The 21436-nt window shown below is 38.8% G+C and overlaps 1 protein-coding gene across 5 annotated transcripts in view; it reads right to left on the minus strand.

The window, feature by feature from the left end:
* LOC139963911 (uncharacterized) overlaps positions 1-21436 on the minus strand; it is an 88583-nt gene that overhangs the window by 14556 nt on the left and 52591 nt on the right. For 4 of the 5 annotated variants that reach the window (XM_071965128.1, XM_071965129.1, XM_071965130.1 and 1 more), the window contains 13 exons: positions 12109-12324; positions 11634-11756; positions 10968-11301; positions 9349-10271; positions 9013-9216; positions 7896-8036; positions 5679-5892; positions 4994-5256; positions 4277-4480; positions 3046-3429; positions 2102-2329; positions 1507-1620; positions 320-430 (listed from right to left, as the gene is read on the minus strand). In XM_071965128.1, the coding sequence (XP_071821229.1) occupies positions 320-430; positions 1507-1620; positions 2102-2329; positions 3046-3429; positions 4277-4480; positions 4994-5256; positions 5679-5892; positions 7896-8036; positions 9013-9216; positions 9349-10271; positions 10968-11301; positions 11634-11756; positions 12109-12324 (3459 nt within the window). Of the gene's footprint in view, positions 1-319; positions 431-1506; positions 1621-2101; positions 2330-3045; positions 3430-4276; positions 4481-4993; positions 5257-5678; positions 5893-7895; positions 8037-9012; positions 9217-9348; positions 10272-10967; positions 11302-11633; positions 11757-12108; positions 12325-18699; positions 19655-21436 lie in introns of those variants that run through there. The other variant, XM_071965131.1, reaches the window with a different exon arrangement.

Here is a 21436-nt window from a genome sequence, read left to right on the forward strand (position 1 = left end):
ACTTCTCTTCCAAAACTTGTAAATCATTCCGTAATCAAATAAAGCTATACGTGTTCGAGTGGGAGGCAAGGCTGAACACGAGATTTCTGTGCCTTCCCCTTCGGATATGAAGTCAATATTCGCAAGAAGTTTGTTTACACTCATAACGTTCTTTAAGAGGCTACAAAAAGTTGGACAGAGCTGCTAACGTTATTTAGCCACATAAAAATATATAAAATTGAGAAATCGTTTCATATATAATCCCTATGACTGTTAATGCTCATTTACATCTTGCTTGATCAAATTTGATTTTATTTTGAGTAATTTATGAGAATCCTACCGTCGTATCCTCTGGTACAGTTACATCGGTATCCATTTACTTCTTCCATACATATCCCATTTTGACAGGGATTCGATGCACATTCCATAATCTCCGTTTCGCAGCGATCTCCTGAACAAAAAGTAAAATAAATAAATAAATGAGTAGGCAGAGACCTAAAAATTACATAGCCGTGCCTTATGGTTATTACAAGTCACCTTGGGTATGCTTCTTTTAGGACTAAGTACACTTGCTACAGGAATACGGTGAACTTGTGACCACACACTAACATTTCTTCTTGAAAAGTAACAGGACTCTTGAGATTACACAATTGTGTTAACCAGTTATTCAGCAAATTAGCAACTGACATGCCATGGCTCCAGTAAAAAACTGAATCAAAGAGCTGTATGAATATTTACCCATCGATATAATACTGGGGCCTGAGACGGAAAACAAATCCAGTCAAAAAAATTACTGGTAAAAATTCAACTCGAACCGGTTTACATGGTTAAAGATGCACAACTACTTTAATATCCATGCAGTAACCTTTGACCCACAATATACAAATAATTGTACAACGTATTAGATTCTATGTTACAAATAATGAAAATCTTAGAACTGTCTAACAAGTGCTTTGAAGAGTCACTGTTATGAAGTGAGTCATAAAACCGTGCCAACTTCACAACAGGAGTACAAATTCCCAAAAAATTGCATATTTACTATTTCGTATTCTCTTGGGGTTAGGTAGGGGTGACATGCTGCAGGTTTCTAAAGTTGTCCTGAATATCATACTATAACTAAAACCCAATGAACTACACTTTACAAGCAGACTCTCAAAATACTGTGGGTCCATATTTATTCTTTTCTTTTTCTTACGCAACTGGCAATATTTGCGGACAAATCTGGTGAAAAAACACCATATACGCATTTTCTGTTATCTTATGACAACTGACCCTGTATATGTTGGTTCATAATCATAGCAATTTGGGGTCTCTTACATGAACACTGAGGAATGAAACATAGTAAAATATATTCCTTAAGCATTGAAACTAATCTTGACTAGACTATCTGCTATTAAAATGACATATTCTGTTATTATAAAACACAGATAATAAACACACAAGAAGGTGTTCAAAAATATGTTTTTTATGATTTTGAACATTCCACAGGTGTTCTTTAGTTTCTTGAGACCAAATAATTTTACATACCTTCATATCCAGGAGGACAATCACAGACAAAAGCATCTACCAGATCAGAGCAGACTCCACCATTCTCACATGGGGATGATGAACATTCATCGATGTCTTCTTCACACGTTATGCCTGTATATGGAGATCATTTGGGGCAGAGAAATTTACTACTTAAATATTACTTATCTAAGTATACACTGAAATTGCACAGAAATAATGGCTGCTTTAAGTCATGTATATATATTTTTTTGGTATCTCTTGTTGTTTCTCAACATTGCCATATTGATTCCTTTTGAAATAAAAAATTTGCAATTTTGTAATTACACAAAACTTTTGTTAATACAAGCAAAATCAAAAAGTACAAGGATAAAATTGACACACCTCATAAGGTCGATATCGAGTCATTGCCGTGGTAACAATAGGAATAGGAAATTTGCTGTCTGGCTTGGATTCACCTCCCAAACCCACTCAAATACCGAAATGTGGAACCCTAGGTGGCCCCACGTAATCTAGCTAGCTTCAGCTCCCACTTTTTTTCCCCCACCCCCAACACACTCCTTCCCTGCCATGTCCATCAGCCTTTACTATTGAATATTCATCACATCCCACTTACCGACATATCCAGGTTGACAGTCGCAGCGGAAGTGATCTACTAAGTCCTGACACATAGCGGAGTTCAAGCAAGGGTTTGACTGGCACTCGTTGTAATCCACTTCACAGTCGATGCCTTCAAATCCAGGCACACAGAGGCAGCTGTAGCTGTTCAGCTCATCTCTACAAGAGGCATTATTCTGACAAGGACCGCTGAGGCATTCATCGATTTCAGAAGAACAGGTTACGCCTGAAAACCGAAAGCGAGGGGGTGAGAGCGGGGTGGAGAGACAAAACTGTACAAAAACAAACTGACATCTAATATTATGATCTTTGTACTGTTCGTAACTTGTGGGGATTGGTGTAAAAAACGTCTTTCCCGAGTGCAAAATGTTAATTTGAAGGTTTCATGTATCATTAACAGTGGAATCTTAAGACGCGTACTCCATATGGAATACTAGAGCTATCTCTGAATCATGACTTTTATTCTTATTGAGACTTTTCATACTAATTTAAATGGTAAGCAAAAATTTTCGTCTACAGACAGCACAGCTAGAGTGAAGTAGTCGTGTGCAGATAGCTAAGGACTAGCAATTCAACCAACCAGAACAAAAATACTATGGCATACAATTATTTCAAACATATACCCAGATGGGCAAAGTATGGGGTAAGAAAGGATTCCTAGGGCATAGACACTGCCACAAGGATCATTGTGACTTTCGGCTTGGATTTGCATAATAATATTACAGGGTAGAAAAGTTTGAGTACTTAATAGGATTTGTTAGCAAAAGTTATGTCAATTCACCACTTTTAAACTAGCTACAGTTTAGGCACTTAGAATATATCCAGTCTTCCAATTCGGGCATTGTATTCCACAGCTATTGATTTCAACAATGATGGTACCATGCTGTACGACATGGTTATGCCTCCCAACAGTGAAAACCTAAGATTTGAAAGATAGCATACCTTCATAGCCTAGAAGACAAGTGCAGGCAAACGCTGCTATCAGATCTATGCAGGTGGCGCCATTCTCGCACGGATCGGACAGACATTCGTCGATCTGTTCTTCGCAGAAGAATCCGTCAAACCCAGCGAGACAGAGGCATGTAGGAGCTCCTCCGGCCTGCTCCAGACACATCCCTCCATTTTGGCAAGGTGGGGGTATTGCATTGCATTCTGGGACATCATCTTCGCAGTGCCTTCCCGACCAATGCGGTGAGCACTCGCACAGATACGATCCCGGCCGGTTGACGCAGGCTGCCCCGTGTTGGCAGGGGTCGGTTTCACACTCGTCGATATCTACCTCGCAGAAGTCTCCGGTAAACCCCGTTTCGCATGAACACAAAATACCTAAAGAGAGGGAGCCATTCAACAATGTCACTTTATTACAAGGGAGACATGTCTTCCTTCTTCTCTTAGTCCTTTTGTTTTTTTATTTATTTATTGTTTGATATTTATAGCAATGGTGTTTTATATCAATTAAAGTTAAGAACACTAAAATGGATTCTCTTCATTAGTTCACCGCTGATTCTCAATAGCTTCCTCTTCATTATTTCAGCAGAATTTACAACTTCCACTTTTCATCATGAAGTAGTCATACAAGCCACAGTGGTATGGTTATACTTTCGCCTCAGACATTTTGATATATTACTCTCACTGTCTGTGTTATCGAAGCTGACTTCACAATGATTAAACATTATGATTAAACATTATGATTAAACATTAAAAACATTAACGATTAAACATTATTACACATTGATACCCCTACCAGCAGGAAAACTTCAACCCTACCTCGACCTTTGACATATGTACGGGTTACTATAGCTATGACTGCAATAGCCCTGTAGTGCCAAAATAAGTGTTTTGAAAATTGCTGCCATTGCTCCGTGTAACGTTTTCATCCAAACAACGTGGCCACCTTTCACTATGAATCACATAGTCATGCATGCATACTTCAGTTAAACTTAGTATTTACAAAAAATATGGAAATATCCATATGTAACACAGTTTTCTTATAACAGTTAACTCAGAAGGTCTGCTATCTACACCAAAAAAAATAGAAAGAAGAAAAGAACAAATCCTCCTTTAGTAGTCAAAGCAGGAGAGAAGGATTATACAAAAGGTAACATAACAGTTCATAGTAAATTTTAACGATAAGATTATCAAACCGCGTAGAGCTTAGATATTTAATCCCTACCTGTGTCTGTATCTATACAGATGCCTCCGTTCTGGCAAGGGTCTGAATAACAACTGAATCGATAGATTTCGCAGAAATCCCCGGCGTACTCGTCGGTGCAGTCGCAAGAGAATCCTTTGATGCCGTCGGTACGCTCGATGCAGCTGCCGCCGTTGCGACAGGGGTTCGAAATACATTCGTAAATGTCGCCCTCACATTGGAGACCTTGGATAGTAGAGATGGAAAATAAATTTTTTTTTGGCTTTGAATTTTCTCTTCTGATTAAATTCTCTTTTCTGACTGGCTTATGCATGCAATATGAAATTTTAAAAAAAAAGGGTAAAATGTTTTAGTGGAAGACAATGAGACACTTGAATAAAACTGGGATGATGATACCACTCTAGAGTGCGGATTGAAAACCCAGTCCTAATATCTTCTTCCTAAGGTTGGTCATGCCGGGCTGAAGGTCACATCCCCTCCCCCCACCCCCACCCCCCCTGTTTTGCTCCTGAGTAGGTGATCTATAATATCACAGAGACAATCGTTATGACAAGCTTTACTGCTTCTACCACAAGCAAAATTACAGCTAAAACCATTCCATTCCTACAAAATGAGTAAATACTTAATTGACGATTCAGTTAAACTAAACTATAAGGACGATGCAGTCTATATTTAAGTCATTAAACATGGTCAAATGTAAAAATAATTCCATATAATACAGACTGGTGTTTAACATACCTGTGAATCCTTCAGTGCAAACACAGGTAAACTGCAGACCCCTGGAAGGGTAAGGCTGACACTCCCCTTGATGAAAGCAAGGGTTTGGTTCACAGACGTCGATGTCGATCTCACAGTCCGGCCCTTCGTAACCCTCTGCACATTGGCACTGGTACTGGAAGTCCCCGTCCAGGCACGTGCCACCACTCTGACAGGGGTCTGAGAGACAGCTGTCCTCGGGGAACTGACAGAGTGAACCCTCCAACCCAAGTGGACACTCACATCTGAAAATGAAGACAGAGAGATGGTGACAACCAAAATATGTCAGACATTTAAAAAATTAAAATTAGATTAAGATTTAAAATTTAAAAAATTAAAAAAAAAAAAATTAATTTAAAATTTAAATTTAAAAAAAAAGAACAGTAAAATTACTCCTACTAGGCAATCTCTGCACAAGGGCCATAACTAACATTCGACTTGTTTTAAACCTACAACTACTAATACACTTTCTTCCCTGAATTTGCTTAGAAAGGCCTAGGCCAGGGTGACAACTGCCTGCAGGGTCCATACTGAACGTTGCTATATATCCATGAAATATGGTCAGAAAGAAGAATGTCGTGATGTCAAGAACGATATGAAACCATATGCATAAGGTTATGCATAATGCATAAGGTTATATGAGGTGAAGTGATTAACATTAACTTACCTGTGGCCATCGATTAAGTCAACACAGATTTGGTAGTTCTTGCACGTATTGACCTCGCAGTCATCAATGTCGGTCTCGCAGTCGACCCCGGTGAAACCGGATCGGCAGAGACACCCGTATGTGTTGAGAACCGACTCATCACAGACTCCTCCATTCTGGCAGGGGTTACTGGCACACTCGTCGATGTCTGTCTGGCACAACACGCCGGTATATCCTGATAAGACGGAACCGAAAAGAAATCTGGCGATTACTATCGCGGTTATATACATCTTTGATAAATCACTAAACGGCACTTCCGTTGGTGAGTCCAGTATTAAAGCCTGACATCACTGGGTTTGAATCTTACAAGTTTGTTTATAAATTTCCAGTCAGTTTATCAACATTCATGTACAATTATATTATCAGGATCTTAAACAATTTCTGTAAACCAAATGACATAAATTTCCGGGGGTAGACAGATATAAAAGCTTTCCAAAGAAGTGGATTATCCACAGTTCCATAATCTGGAATTTTTTAATGCATAACTTTGTGTCTTTAATCATGGAATCTGCTTAAGTAGCATCCATTCACTCAGCATCAGTTACAAGACACTTTGGGTTCTTCTTTCTCCTTTTTTAAAGATCGATTCCAAAAGAACACAAGTCCGGCAAGCTACATGCATACATGTCCAGAAGTTTCCATAATACACACATTGTTGCAACCAATGACAAGCTATTAACGAATGCAATTTGATATTTCGAATATCTTTTGTGCCATCGATGAGATCCAGTAATCACTAGCATTACTATATATATATAGCAGAACCTTCACTTAAATAGTAAGCATGTTTTGTAAGTGTTAGTGCAAGTGTTACACTTTCACTGTTTCCTGGTAAGTTTAGCCTGGCAGGTCATAGCACTCTCCACATAACACACAGCTCCATCATGCACTGATAGGACAATAACACACTCATACAACCATTAACTAGCTGGCAGGCTCTACTGCATTCAATTTGTGATGATGATGGAGATTAACTTTTCATTTGAAGTACCTGGATTAGTTTGCTATTGGACCAACCATCCTTTGAAATATTAAATTAACAAAAGTGAAAGATGTTGTATTTCAAAGGTTACGTCCTCCTGATCTTGTGATTAAAAATCTCATAATTTCAATGGTTATTAACAGAATTGATAATGTGCGACTCATTGTACTATGTTGTTAATGTTAGTCTCATTACAGAGCAACAATCTCTATGGAACAGTGCAGCCAGAGTTACTTATGGCCATGGAAGAAGGGTCGAAAAGAGTAGCTCACTGGCACCCTGAGAAAGATGGTATTTACTTTAAAAATCCTGTTGTTTTGTCCATAAATGAGTTCACAATGCTGTTCTAGGTTTCCTTAAGAACCTTATAATTGTTTCCTGGTCCAGCCCACTTGTACATGTCTATTTCATCTCACCATAGATAGAGAGTGGGCTGTACAAAAACCTTATTCTATCTATCTAAGTTGTTATCAACATTCTATGCAGTGTACCTACTCCCTCCATCATCTGCATACCTCTTGTCATTGTTCTAATAACTGGTAACCTTAGTTTTCCTTTCGCAGTCATTTCAATGTTAAGGTTTAAGAAATGGTGTTGTCTTGTTTTGGTGTTGTCTTGCCTTTGGTGTTGTCTTGCCTCGTGTTTGTGTTGCTTTGTATTGTATTATTGTATTCAAATGAATCGCATCCTATTGCATTGCAATGTTACGTTTGGACAACTGGTATTGTTTGTGTAAGCTGGGATGAGAAGGGGAGGGAATCCTAACATGGTTTTATCCAGAGAAATTAAACAGAAGCATTTGCTTGAATATAAACACTTCAGTAATACGCCCTCCAAGAAAGACTCCTCCCACCACCCACCAACCCCCCCCAACCCACCACCAAAGACATATGTACACATTGTATCTATTGCTTTCATATTTATCCATAACCATTTGGCAACCTTTAGCATTTTAGAAGTGACACACAAAAATTTATTGTCATTTGGAGCCAAATAACGTAGATTAGGTTATATTTTGCCAACATCTTAGCTTCTAGATTTTTATGTTTTTATTACCAACAGGCAAGGTTTTTTTTTAACCTGCTGTTTGTTATTAAATACTGCCCAGATTCTGAGAAACACTTCCAAGGGTAAACAACGAGTAACAATAAATTCAATTTTTTTGCATCCTAGTCAGAAATGACAAAACTTCTTACCAAGAACGCATTCACAGGTAAATTGATTTTGCTGGTCCAGACATGTCGCACCATTCTGACACGGACTCGACCCGCATTCGTTGACTTCGGTTTCGCAGTTGTCGCCATAGTAACCAGGAAAACAATAACATGTTAGGCCACCTGTGAGATGAATATGATTCATACTGTTTTATTGACACACTTGCATAACCACAGATCAGCACTCAAGAACAACAATAAGAGGAATGTACAGTACATTACAGCCGACCTCTGTATTAACATACTCTCAGCAATATTTTCACAATAAGCAATCAATAAATGGATGGATTTTCATGACAGCGTGCCTGTTTCCCAGATGTAGCACATATATGGGAGCAGGGGGGCACATATATATACATTGGAATTATACTCATAATAAAGTCATTGGTTGCATGTCAGAGATAACATTAATTTACTTTGCACTTTAAACCTAATGAGCTGAGTACAATGAAAAGCTTTGGTTTTACCCATATATTTGCTACCCCTAGGTTTTAGGCTAAAACTGGCAGGGTACAATTTAACCAGTTTATCGCATCAGGAAATTCTATGCAAAATACGGTAAATTTTAAAAAAGTCCCAAGATTTACAGCAGTTTAGTACACAGGCAATATACTGTTTCAATTGAGACAAACTTCAGAGTTTTCAAGACTGCTACTCAAAGTCTGAACAATTTATTACTCCACGAAAGATGATCAAAACTACATACATAATATCAATGTTGACTATGTTACTGAAGTCTACACCTCTGTTGTACAGGAAAGACAAAAGCTACCAACGTCTGCATTGGTCTTTGTATGACAGAATAGGTTACCATGGAAACATTATCATCAGCACTAGGGGGAACCACATAGAATTCTTTGCTCCTGATATAAAGTTGCAAATTGATGCACTACAAAGAAAGACCTACACAACAAAACTTGTTTAAACAACACATAATGTGGGTATTCAAAATAACATCACTTTCTTCAATACGATCATACTGGGACGACCACTCAACGATGACATTGATTTTATTGCTGGGCATCCTAAGTCTGCGAAATTAATGATACATATGTGGTTATGACATGATTTGTATAACTGATATGACTTCCACACATACCTTCGGGCTTGTCCACGCAGACTGAGTTAACACTACACGGGTTAAAATTACACTGCCTGACTACGGCCTCGCATCGTGTTCCGATGAACTCTGGTGGACACAGGCAGCTGAAACTGTCCGGACCGTCTACACACGTGCCACCAAAGTAGCACGGGTCGCTGAGACACTCGTCCAAGTCAACATCGCAGTGCCGGCCTTCAAATCCTGTCAGAGGGAAACAAAGACAACATTTTATTTATCATATTATCATTAATTACATCATTAATTACATCATGCCAGCAGGACAAGAGTATGGCCGATTTCTTCCCTGTTATCATGAAGAGTGTGTAGACTCACCTTGGCCACAGATACACTGGTACCCTCCCACTGTGTTCACACACTCTGCCGTGCCCGGAGGATTGCAGGGACCGGACACACTGCTGCATTCGTCCAGGTCATCCGCACAATTTGTGCCCTGAAAATTCGACGGACAGTCGCAACGATAACTGCCCACCGTATCCACGCAGGTCGCATTGTTGGTGCAGGGAAAAGAGGCGCATTCGTCGATTTCCGATTCGCAGAAGTCTCCCTCGTAACCTGTGACGCATTCGCACGTGTAGTCGTCGATCCCGTCCGTACAGGTGGCGCCATTCTGGCAATCGCTGCTCTCGCATTCGTCGATGTCTGTCTCGCATCTGTCTCCCGTGAATCCCGCTCGGCAGACGCAGCTGTATGCGTTCATGTCATCCACGCAGCGGCCTCCGTTCTGGCACGGCTGCGAAGTGCACTCGTTTATTTCCACCTGACATTTGCGACCGGTGTAACCCTCCAGACAGGTGCAAGCATAACCGCTGAGTTGATCCTGGCAAGTGGCTCCGTTCTCGCAGGGATTGGAGAGACACTCGTCCATGTCTTGGCCGCACAACGTGCCGGTGTATCCGGGGGGGCACTCGCACATGAAACCGTTCAATAGGTCGATGCAGTTTGCTTGGTTCTGGCACGGAAGGCTGGAACATTCGTTATTTTCGACCTCACAATTCCTTCCTGACGTTCCCTGTACGCAGTCGCACTCGTAGCCACCCAGGAGATCTCTGCAGACAGACTCGTAGAAACACGGGGAGGAGGAACATTCGTCAACTTCGGTTTCACAGCGGGGACCGGTCCAGGCCGATGGACAACCGCAACGGAACCCGTCGATCTGATCGACGCAGGTACCATTGTGGAAACAGGGCTGTGACATGCATTCGTTCACTTCCTCTTCACACAGTTCTCCGGTGAACCTGTCAGAAACGAGGACAAGAACCTGGACTGAGTTTCAACAAATTTTACATTCATGTTACAAATTTATAGAAACTCAAATTATGGTCAGTTAAAAATGTTTCCGCAAAATGTTTGTTGTAGTCACAAGAAATGTTTGATATTTGAAAGAAGTTTATGTCAAAGCTTGAGTTTCAGAAAAGAGCCTTCACTTTTTCTGGGATTTTGGTAAGAAATACTGAGGAAGTATTTTCATTTTTCTAGTGATTAATCATACTACGATCAACAATCCAGAGAGATTGACACAGTGCATTGCTGGTGGTTATTGAGGTAACAATCAGCATAATTATCATCAGATAATCATGACACCATCCCCTACTCGTATCCCTCCAGGATTCTGGCAGCCACTGTTTCAATGATAACGAACCCCCAAACTTTACCTGGTTTGGGAATTAACGAGCGACATACTCACCTCATATAACCTTGTGTGGTGAAACAGATGCACAAATTGTGAATCCAAAGCGATAAAAAGATGTAAGATGAGAAGGATTGATGAAGAAGAGCTATACAAGAGCGATGCTTACACAAGAGGATAGCAATTACGGAAGGGAGATGGCCATACACACACACAAAGAAATTGCCAGATGCTAGATCGAGGTATATACGGTAACGCATAAGGTTATATGAGGGAGTACGCGCTGTGAATTGGTATTGCTTACCCAGTAGCACAATTACACTGGAAGCCATTGACTTGGTCTGCACAGCTCCCTCCATTCCTGCACGGCGAAGACTGGCATTCGTCGATGTTATCTGTGCAATTCTGCCCAGTCCAACCGGCCGCACATGTACAACTATACGTTCCGAGACCGTGGGAGCAGGTGGCACCATTGCGGCAGTACCCTCGGAGACATTCATCGACGTCGGTCTGACAGTGGGTACCCTCCCAACTGATGGTGCAGCGACAGGTGTAACCATTGGTACCGTCCTGGCAAGTCCCTTGGTTCTGACAGGGGTCCGATGCACACTCGTTAATGTTGATGGCACAGGTAGGTCCTGAACAATAAATTAAATGACAGAACATACATGAAAAACAATATTTCTCTTGAAAGTACAACCATACAGTCATACACTGAAATGTGAATGCTCACATTCTACTCCCTACTTCAGCTCAGAGTGACAATTTACAACCCGCAAAACTACTCACATTCAGTTACTCAGGATATTTCATTTACACCAGTCAATCGTTTAATGACATTCCATAAGTTGCTGTCCAATCATATTATAGTCATCTTGTGCCATCACTACCTCAAAGCCCCCACACCCTTCCTCATCCTCTTGCTATCTTTACACCACTACCTTCAAAAGAAGAAAAAAAGAAAACTTACCTTCCCATCCTGGCTGACAGTCACAGCTGAACATATCGATACCATCTTGGCATATTCCACTGTTCTGGCAAGGACTGGAACCACATTCGTTTATGTCAATCTGGCAGTCTGCACCAGAGTAACCTAAAAGATAAACAAATTACACAGACACTTGCATAACAAAGACAAGAAAAAATACATTCATGAATGCCGCACAAATATCCTCTCAGAGTATATATATATTTTAAATCCCTTAACCTGATGATGAGACCAAGGCCATGATGAAAAACAAAGAACCCAAATCAAAATATAAATGCACTTTCCAACAGCTTTATTTTTTATTTTTTCACATTTTGACCCACATTTTGGACAATGTTGTCCAAGTCAGAGCATTACATTCAATGAATGCAATGATACAAACTAACAACAGTAAATTAATAAGTGATTCGTAATTTTGTTTGATTCTATAATTTTACAGCTACTGCGGTTGACTCACCTCCAGCACAAACACACTCATAGCGGGCTAAGAGGTCAACGCACTGACCGCCGTTCTGACAAGGTGTGCTCCCACACTCGTCGGTCTCGCTCTGGCATGTGACTCCCTCGTACCCGTCAGAGCAGGTGCAATTGAAACCCTCCAAGAAGTCATTGCAGGATCCACCGTTCAGGCAAGGTGTTGATAGGCAAAAGTTAGCAATTGTACAGTTTTTACCTGGAGGAGAAAATTAAGACAAATTAACTTTCTTTTTTATTTGTGGAAATGTGAGCAGTTTGTTGTTCAAACAGGTTGATGGGAAACCAAAGCAATAATGTGTTTGTCTGAGGAATAACCAGCTTCAACAGTAAAATAACTTAGTGATACAGATTCAAATTCAAATTCATCTCGTGGAAGATCCCAACACTGCTCTTCATCAGGGAATCATAAACTTTTCAGGTTGTACCATGGAAAGGCAACTGTTTGTTTGCATTAGTGGTAAACTGCCATAAACAGTCATAGTTCACATAAGTTCACAAAAGTTCACATAACCATTCACATACCCCAAAATCCACAAACTACACTAGTCAAGGTTGACCATGCCAATCTGCATTTTTAAAGCTGGTACATGAAATGTGAAATATGAAACATCAGGTTCAACTCAGGAACCACACATGCTTAATACTTGCACCATGCAATTGTGCAAGATACTGAAATATTACTCTCATTATATTGAACACAACATCCCTTCTCCAGAGCTGGAATGGATATATATCCATAACAGCTAACTTGTTAAATCCAAACAGTTAATCTTTTAATCCCAAACAGTTAATCAGTTAGTTCCCAAACATAGAACTAGCAGCCCTGTATGACATATGGACAACTGCAAAAGAGTAAGAAACAGCTAGCATTGAAGTTGATCAGTAAAATAACACCCCATGCACCCACCCCCCCCTGCCCTCCCTTCCCTTCTCCCACAAAACCTATCTACTGTAAAGTCAACTCCATGTTCCTATACCATATGTCATCCCAACACCAAAGTGCTCTTTCATCCTAGTATGACGTTTTTCTCGAGGTCACCTGTAACAAGTGTCATACCCTTTACATTATGCTCAGAAGCATGACGCTTCAACAGAAACTTTACATCAGGCTAAACTGTTCCTGTGTTTGGTATATATTACTTATTTGTTTGTTTGATTATGACAAAGACCAGAGGAATGTATAAAAACCAATCAGTTAATATGAGAGTCCTATCAATCCAATGCAATCCTTGGCATTAGCATAGCTACACGTCGCGTGCGTCGTGAGATGTTTAAACAGATTGACAAAGTCCATATTGAGATCCACTTTGAAAATCTAAACAAATCAATGCCGATAAAAGAAAGCATTGAGAGCTCCTGGAAAAATGACTCAAACATTAAACAACGCTGATGTCAAGTGCAAAGCACACATTGGGCATTCCTCAAACAGTAAAATAATTGACAACAATAACATCTACGGTAAAACGAAAGAAGTGATCTTGATATGATTAACACCGTTTATCAGCAAACTATTCTCTTCCAAGCAACAATTCAACAGAATACCTTTAGATAAAAAGATTTTTTTTTAGAGTTTATTTAATAAAACAAATCGACTTAGATAATTAACAATTAGATGCACAGAAAAGCCAACATTATCTTTCAGTTTGGTTTGAATGAACATTAGCTGATATTTTAGAGGTGATTAGTAGCTTCCAAGTCAACACACAGAAAGATATATGTCAGGCACATAGAAAGATTATTTGTGTTTCAAGTCGCTATATTTTTTGGATTTTGACTTGATTTTGATTATGACCAGAGTATTGGATTATGGCTTTTTATGACTCATTATACCCAAATACCATGCTAAAGCCATCTTCTATCATAAAGTACCTCATATAAGAATGTTGTGTGGAAAAAAATTCTTTCTCCCAAAAAAATCCAACAAATTGTGGCAAAAATGTTATCAACTAAAATGACTAAACAAGAATATCAAACAATGTTTGCTTTGAATGATTCATACATGTATGCAAATAAAGGTTTAGGTATCTTCAGATTGAGTGTGAGAGCTTTCAAAGCTGTACAGTATTGTATGCAAATTGCTTACAACTATAGGCAGGTCAGGGATATGTAGGGAATAAATAATTCATAAATAATTAATAATTAGTTAATTTTTGTCCTCACTCATTGTCATGGCGACAAGACAATATGACACAAAAAACAACCACCTGCTTCTATTTAAAAGTAAAACAACTGCTGAGCAAAACTTGAGTCATACAAGCTGGTTAAACATGTCTGTCAAATTTGACGCTATTGTTCCATCTGTTACTCTGTATGTTAAGTACTACTACTCCATGGTTTCGGCAGGCTATATAGATGAACCTGACAGTTTATCAATAGCATATGTGCCATTATCTACTAATAACATACAAATAATGAATGGTTATGAGTGCAATAGTGCAAATATTTCATGAGTTGAAAGATGTAATTTGTTCCATTCAACGAGGCGCAGCCGAGTTGAATGGAACAAATTACATCTTTCAACGAATGAAATATTTGCACTATTGCACGAATGGAAACCATTCATTATTTGTTTTATACAACATATTATATTAAGATGGGTAAAATGCACTCATGCAACAGATTGTTTTGAACAGACAGGTTTCTCTGCTCTCTTACCATTGAAAAAAGTGCTATCAAAAAAGTATAACACATGGTTCTATTTCATAGAGTGCAATAGAGCGGATTTTGCATGCAATCGACGAGCAATTGACCAATCAAATGGCCGGAATATAATTAGGTGTTGTATAATTCATTATATTACACACTCACTGTTAAATGCTTTATTTCTATTCAATCAAGAAGAATTTATTGATGCATTTTGCATTCACTTTTACCTGAGCATCTTGTTATAGTTCACACATAGAATTGGATACCATGCAGTCTAACCTAACAAAGCATTCTACGTGGTTACAACGTGACCATAAAAGATGATAATTTACAAGTTTTTAACTGTATCACCCAATGAAGAAAATTCTGTGTGTCACTAATTTAATTAATTTCATGTTTTCCTTTGTAAACCTTTGTATTTTGTGCCTAATTCTGTTGCTCCTGATGCAAGTTTGGTGGCCTCTTGTAATCTCATCAGGTATCTTTCCTTTTGGTCTAGCATGATACTACTATAGATCACAACAAATCAATGGACATTGCAGTATTAGGGTATTAAGGTCCCCTGTTTGACAGAAGGTCTGATGTCTCCACAGGGAGAGTCGAACTCAAACCATGCTCCTGTTACACACTACAGGTGTGTGCGTGTGTGTATGATCAAATAAACACACACACACCTGTAGGTCTGTTGTCTCCACATGGAGAGAATCAAACTCAAACCACTGTACAGGTGTTTGTGTGTGTATGATCAAACAAACACACAGTTACAAATGAATTTCAGAAAGGTCACAGGCTTTACTTTTCACATCACAGCTCCATACCGACAACACATACAACATAATATATTCACAGCAGATGGACGTATACTTTGCATATATATATTGATTCATCATTGTCAGTGATCATGAAAGGACACAATAATTCAAAAGAGAAGAGGCGATTGTAAATTATTGTTATATAATATATACATACATACATATATATAGAAAATAAGAAACAAACAATGGTTACTGACTGGCTTATTATGACACATTAGTCTTAGGAAAGCAAACTAATTCTTGGCTACAACAGGCTCACAGTTACAACATTTACAAGCATTACTTAAGCATTTCAAATCATATTCTACCTAAGATAATTTTCCGCTCTTTTCAAGTAAGACTGTAAAGAGAGGGATACCTACGATTAAGTAAAATTACGACAATATCTTGTACCTTTCTTAACCAAATGAACATAACTCAATCTAAAACCATTTTGTCAACCAGAAACTTTTTTCATGTTAGTTTTAGTCACATAGAAGGGTAAATTAACATTTCTTAATTTTTTAATTTACTTATTATTTTGCTTTTTTCTTTTATTTTTTACCGTTTCTTTGTTACTTACAATGAAAGTAACCGGCAAAACCTAATAAACTAATGTACACTGAAATGAGAATTTAGTGCAAAGTATCACTACTTCCCCTGATCCAAAGTTTTGAATCGGCCACTCTTGAAGTTTTCTTGAAGTTTTGAATTCAAGTAGAGGGTACTACACAAGATCATCATACTAAATAAACAAGGTCTAGGTCCGCAGCGATCATTCACTCACAACAAAGCTGACAAACACAACTCAACAATCTAACTCTTCCCCATTTGATTTACTTTATATTGACTGCTGTACACTTCTTTAAGGACAGTAGATAATCCCTTTCCACTCTGCTAAGGGTAATTCAGAAACCACTCCCTATAACTAGCTTGAAAAGCAATTCAAAAATGTCACAATTCATTGGTCAGAGCACAAAGTTTGCTCGTATCACAATAGACTAAACTTGGACATGTATACAAGCAATTTGGAATCCTTGAAGTGAGACTCTCCCATTGAAGGGACCAATTTCTTATACAGAGGTAAAGTGGTACTACCGCTAAGTCTAACCAAGGCATACAATAGACAGATGACAATGACAATAAAACTGGGCTTTAAGTATTAAAAGGCAAACAATTAAGGGGAATTTACTGAATACAGTAAGTGCTGTATATATATCCTGTGATGTTACAGGAGTTGATTTTCGGCATCACTTCACTCAATCGTCACTCAAGTTTTCTCATCTACAGGAAGCTGGGGGGGGGTTAGGGTGTGGGAGGGAGAGGGGGAGGGGTAGAGTCAAATTAAAGAGAAGCAGGAGGCAAAGCAAGAGGCAATGGGAAAGAAAGAAGCCCTGCTTAACACTCCCAGTAGGATGTAGATCACTCTTCTAAAACCAAGAGACATCTAGCAAAACTGAGCGATTTCAATCAAATGCAAATAAGTGAAAGAATTTGGTTAAAATTGGCTTCATTTGCTCTCACATATTTCTACCAAACTTTCTTCCTCACATGTCAAGAGAATAATATTGAATATGTTCTGGTTTATTTGAAACAAGTTGTTTAGACAATGTTAAAGTCATTAATTGTTCGCTGTTTTTACATTTAAATTTAAGCTAAACTCAGACCCAAGAAGTTTGGATACAAGAAGAGGGAGGGGAGGAGGGGTGGGGAGGGTGGTGGGAGAATGGGAAAGAGATGTTTGCTCTCACAGGAATCTTAAGTTTTACTCCAACGAACGTGAATATTTTTAAATTTGTGGGAGATGGGAGGATTACACGTGACAGAAAAGTTGCCCAAAGCACTGATGTATCTGTGCCTTTATTCACAAAATTTAGGTACTTCTTTGTTTCAGTTTCAATATTTCAAACAAAACATGAATCCCCAAATTTATATAATCTTCATATCCTTATCTGTCTGTTTAACACATCTCATTCAGCACTTGATAAATAACGCCTTTCAATTCTACTTTTCCCCGTAAACAACTTATGCTTTGATGATTTCTGTAAACCCTGCAAGAAAAGTTTCAAATGGAGCTTAAAAGTTTTGCAGCCTTGTATCAAACAATTCCTGCAAGCAGAGACTGACCAGGGTTTTCCTTTTTCCATTCAAAACTATAAGAAAAATGTGTGACACATTAAAACAGAAACATGTAAACAGCAAAATAAAACAAAACAATGACCTTTGTTGTCAAACAAAAGATTGAAACAAAAAACAAAACATTGTTCTTTTGACATGAACATTTTGCTGTGCAAGCTAGAATCAGTGGCTGATCCTGGGCAAGCTGCGAATCCAAGAGAAACAATTAAGACTGTTGCCATCAATTTTAAGCCTTTTATTTCAGTTTATTGTTCTGTGGTTTGTCTGTAACATGTATGCTAAAAAACAATATCTTGAAAATTCCTAATTTATTTTGTTTACATGTTGTCATTATTGTCGTTATTGTTGTTTACCAACTACCTCGGCCGCTGCATCCTCTTCTAACAGACGTCTGTCAAGATTTATGACTATTCTATTAATAAATATGGACCTCCACTCCTAACCAAATTAATTACAACATTTTCTGTGTGATTTTTACAAAATGAAATACAATTTGTGAAGGTTAGGGATGAGCACCTTGTCTATTAAAACCAAAAAACATAAGATTTTCTCCTACACTTATACCACAAGAGCTATGATAACTGTGTATCAAATAGTGTACAGTGAACAATAAGACTGGTAAAAACCTATCCCCTACCCCACTCAATACGACTGGTAGAAGCCTATCCCCTACCCAACTCAATAAGACTGGTAGGAACTTATCCCCTATCCCACTCAATAAGACTGGTAGAAGCCTATCCCCTACCCAACTCTTTCCCTATAACTCTTCATTTCCCATTAGCTAGAATAAGGACCTTTTGTTTAATCCATCCCAAAGCAATTACAATTTAGTAGTTTTACTGTTGTACAACATTTGGCCCAATCAAAATAGCTCGTTTTATACCCAGACAATGATTCCATCTCCAAATCTCTGTAAAAAAAGGTTCTGCTACTTGCAGGTACAATATCCACCAATCAAAAGCCTGTAAACTGGACAAATCTGAAGTACTTACTTGGAATAGAAATAACACATATCCATACGATAACAGATAGTTTACAAAACTCCATTACTCAGGGTAAATAATTCATGATTTTATCAAGTGCTGTTAAATGGCAAACTTGATCTTGCTGTAGCTTTATATTCCATTTAAAAGCTCCTACAATTCGACGACAAACACATCCGGCCTGAAGGATACAACAAAAGAAATGTTTTTTGTTTTTTTTGTTTTTTTCCTTCAATTTTTGCTTTCCAAATTTTTCTCTCCAAAGTGCAGCTTGCTTGACCGATATTGAGAGTGCAGAAACAATGAGCAATTAAATCACTTGTGAAATTCACACGGTCCAAAAAAAATTAATTCTGTTTTATAGCATCCTGCTCCTGAAGAAATTAAGGTACAGAGTTTATCTGGAGGACAATAGCAGCACCTGATGTGTCCTCCCTCCAGTAGAGGGGGTTGATGAGTGACTAAACCACAGACAGGATTTCAAACTCAACTGATAAAAGTATAATCCTCTTTATTTTAAACCACTGGTAAGGACAACAAGACACTGCTGTTCTGATTCGGCTTTCCCACATCAGGTTCATGTATTGATTCGAGCTGTTATGGTCTCATGCACAAACCCAATGCCAGAGTATTTGCTTAACGCCTGTACCAACACAAAGGCGCCCGATGCTTAACTGTGAACAGTCAGTTTGCATGGGACTGAAAGGCTCGAAGCAAACAGGGGTTGGGAGGGGAGAAGGAGAAGAGCAAATATATGCTCTCTCTCCATTTGGATTGGCGGGAGGGAGCAATTTGGCATGGACTCTATGTTTTTGGCATGATAAACAATGTGACATAACAAAACAATATTCTAACAGAGTTGAACTTGCAAGCAAGTGCAGTGAAGCCAGGTTAACAGGTGCTGGACAGTACTATTGTTTCGTTCATGACAATGGGCAGGGAAACCGTAAATTTACCCTTTGGGTCAAGTTTTAAATGATCTTCGTTGGGTCAGATGTGCTATCAATTGGGTCATTTGTCAAGATCCCATCATCCCCCATCCGATGGATGCAAGTTAACACACAGTATCTGATTACTCTCCCAAATTATGCTGAGATTATATGCAAGGGGCGAAATAGTTTTAGAGAATTGATTAGCAATAATTGCTCGACAATTCTTGGAAATAGCAATTAGCATTAGCAGGTACTGCATCTTTTGCTAATCAAAAGTAATATTGATTAGCAACTGGCAATTCTTGGGTAGCAAATTGCTATGCGAACCCAGTTATTTCGTCCCTTGATATGTGAAGATATTAAAACATCACTGCAGTGAACATTGGACTAAAGATGAAAGCCATCAAGAAAAGACAAATTTTCTATGACCAAATCGTTCGATTGAACAGCACAGCCTCAGTAAAGTGCACAGATGATTGCCATTAAGTATCACATAACTTGACCATACGGTAATTTCAGTACACTGGTGGGCACAAAAGTTAATGCCGGTCACAGAGAAATTTTGTTCCCAATCCACAAGCCACAGCACTCAAGGCAGTTCCTACTTTCATGGGGAAATACATGTTCTTAATATCTGCATTGTTCATCTGTTCTGTTACGTACATCCTATGGCAAGTAGAACTCCCCAGAAGTATGTATACTTCATGGTTTTCCTTTCTGTAATTCTGTGAATTTTCATTGTCACATTGTCGATTTATTCGGCGAAAGACACTGCTTAGTTATAAGGTCTTGCAAGTCGTATTGATAGGGGATTGATCATTGAAGACCATCTTGAAGGTCACACACTTCTTCCCCCCCCCCCCCCCCCCCCCCGTGCTTTAGTACACTCCATGCAAATTTTATGGACATGTAGTTTCATGCCTCTTACTCCCAAATCCCAATGAAACACTTATTATTTATTGCAAGAGTTCTATATGTCTTTTTAAAGCCTGTGAAGTACTTCATCAGGTTTACTAAGCCCAATAAATCCATTCAGCAACTTAATCATGGTTACATCACATACAACCAAGTGTACTAATACCACAGAACTTAGTTAAATTCAGTTAAATTGACTGTTTGATAATAAGCTGATTGTGTCCATACATAGCTATATAGATACACTGCTGGACTATTTATGGAGTTAATTGCATGCTTACCTCACAACAGACTTAATCCATGAACTGATAAACATTTAAACAGGCTTATTCCCATCAGCTGATCAAACTTACTTCGAGAGACCCTCATCGACACGATGGAATCCGAGTCCCATCAGAGAAGGTGATTGACGTGAGAGAGCGGTAAATATTGACTGAGACACCAAATTAACCCACGGACCCCCCATCGGAGTGCTCGGCTCTTTGTCTTTGGTTCACAGTGTAAATAAAACTATAGAGTGTTACTCATAATTAATTGTAACTAGATTCAAATTAATCAACCATAAAAAACAGAAGTGAACCCAACTGTCTTCTTTAGCTAAATGTTTGTGATAAACAAATCCCCATCCACTTCCCCCTCCACCCCCCCCCCCCCCCCGGCTTCTTCCACAAAGTTTGTGAGATATCATAGTTTTAAGGTCATGTCATGGCACTAACACGATGCCAATTTGTGATGTCATACTGTCAAAACGAGATTAAAATGATCCCTCTCTCTATATTTTCAGTTTCAGGTTTGGTTCAAGGCGAACACGAACAGTGATCACATACTGAAAAATTACGCCAGCAAGAGGCCATATTCGTGACTTCAATATGCTAGATTCAGCCTATTGCACAATCTGT

Source organism: Apostichopus japonicus, chromosome 22 (genome assembly GCF_037975245.1).
Source record: "Apostichopus japonicus isolate 1M-3 chromosome 22, ASM3797524v1, whole genome shotgun sequence".
NCBI classification, from domain to species: Eukaryota; Metazoa; Echinodermata; class Holothuroidea; order Aspidochirotida; family Stichopodidae; genus Apostichopus; species Apostichopus japonicus.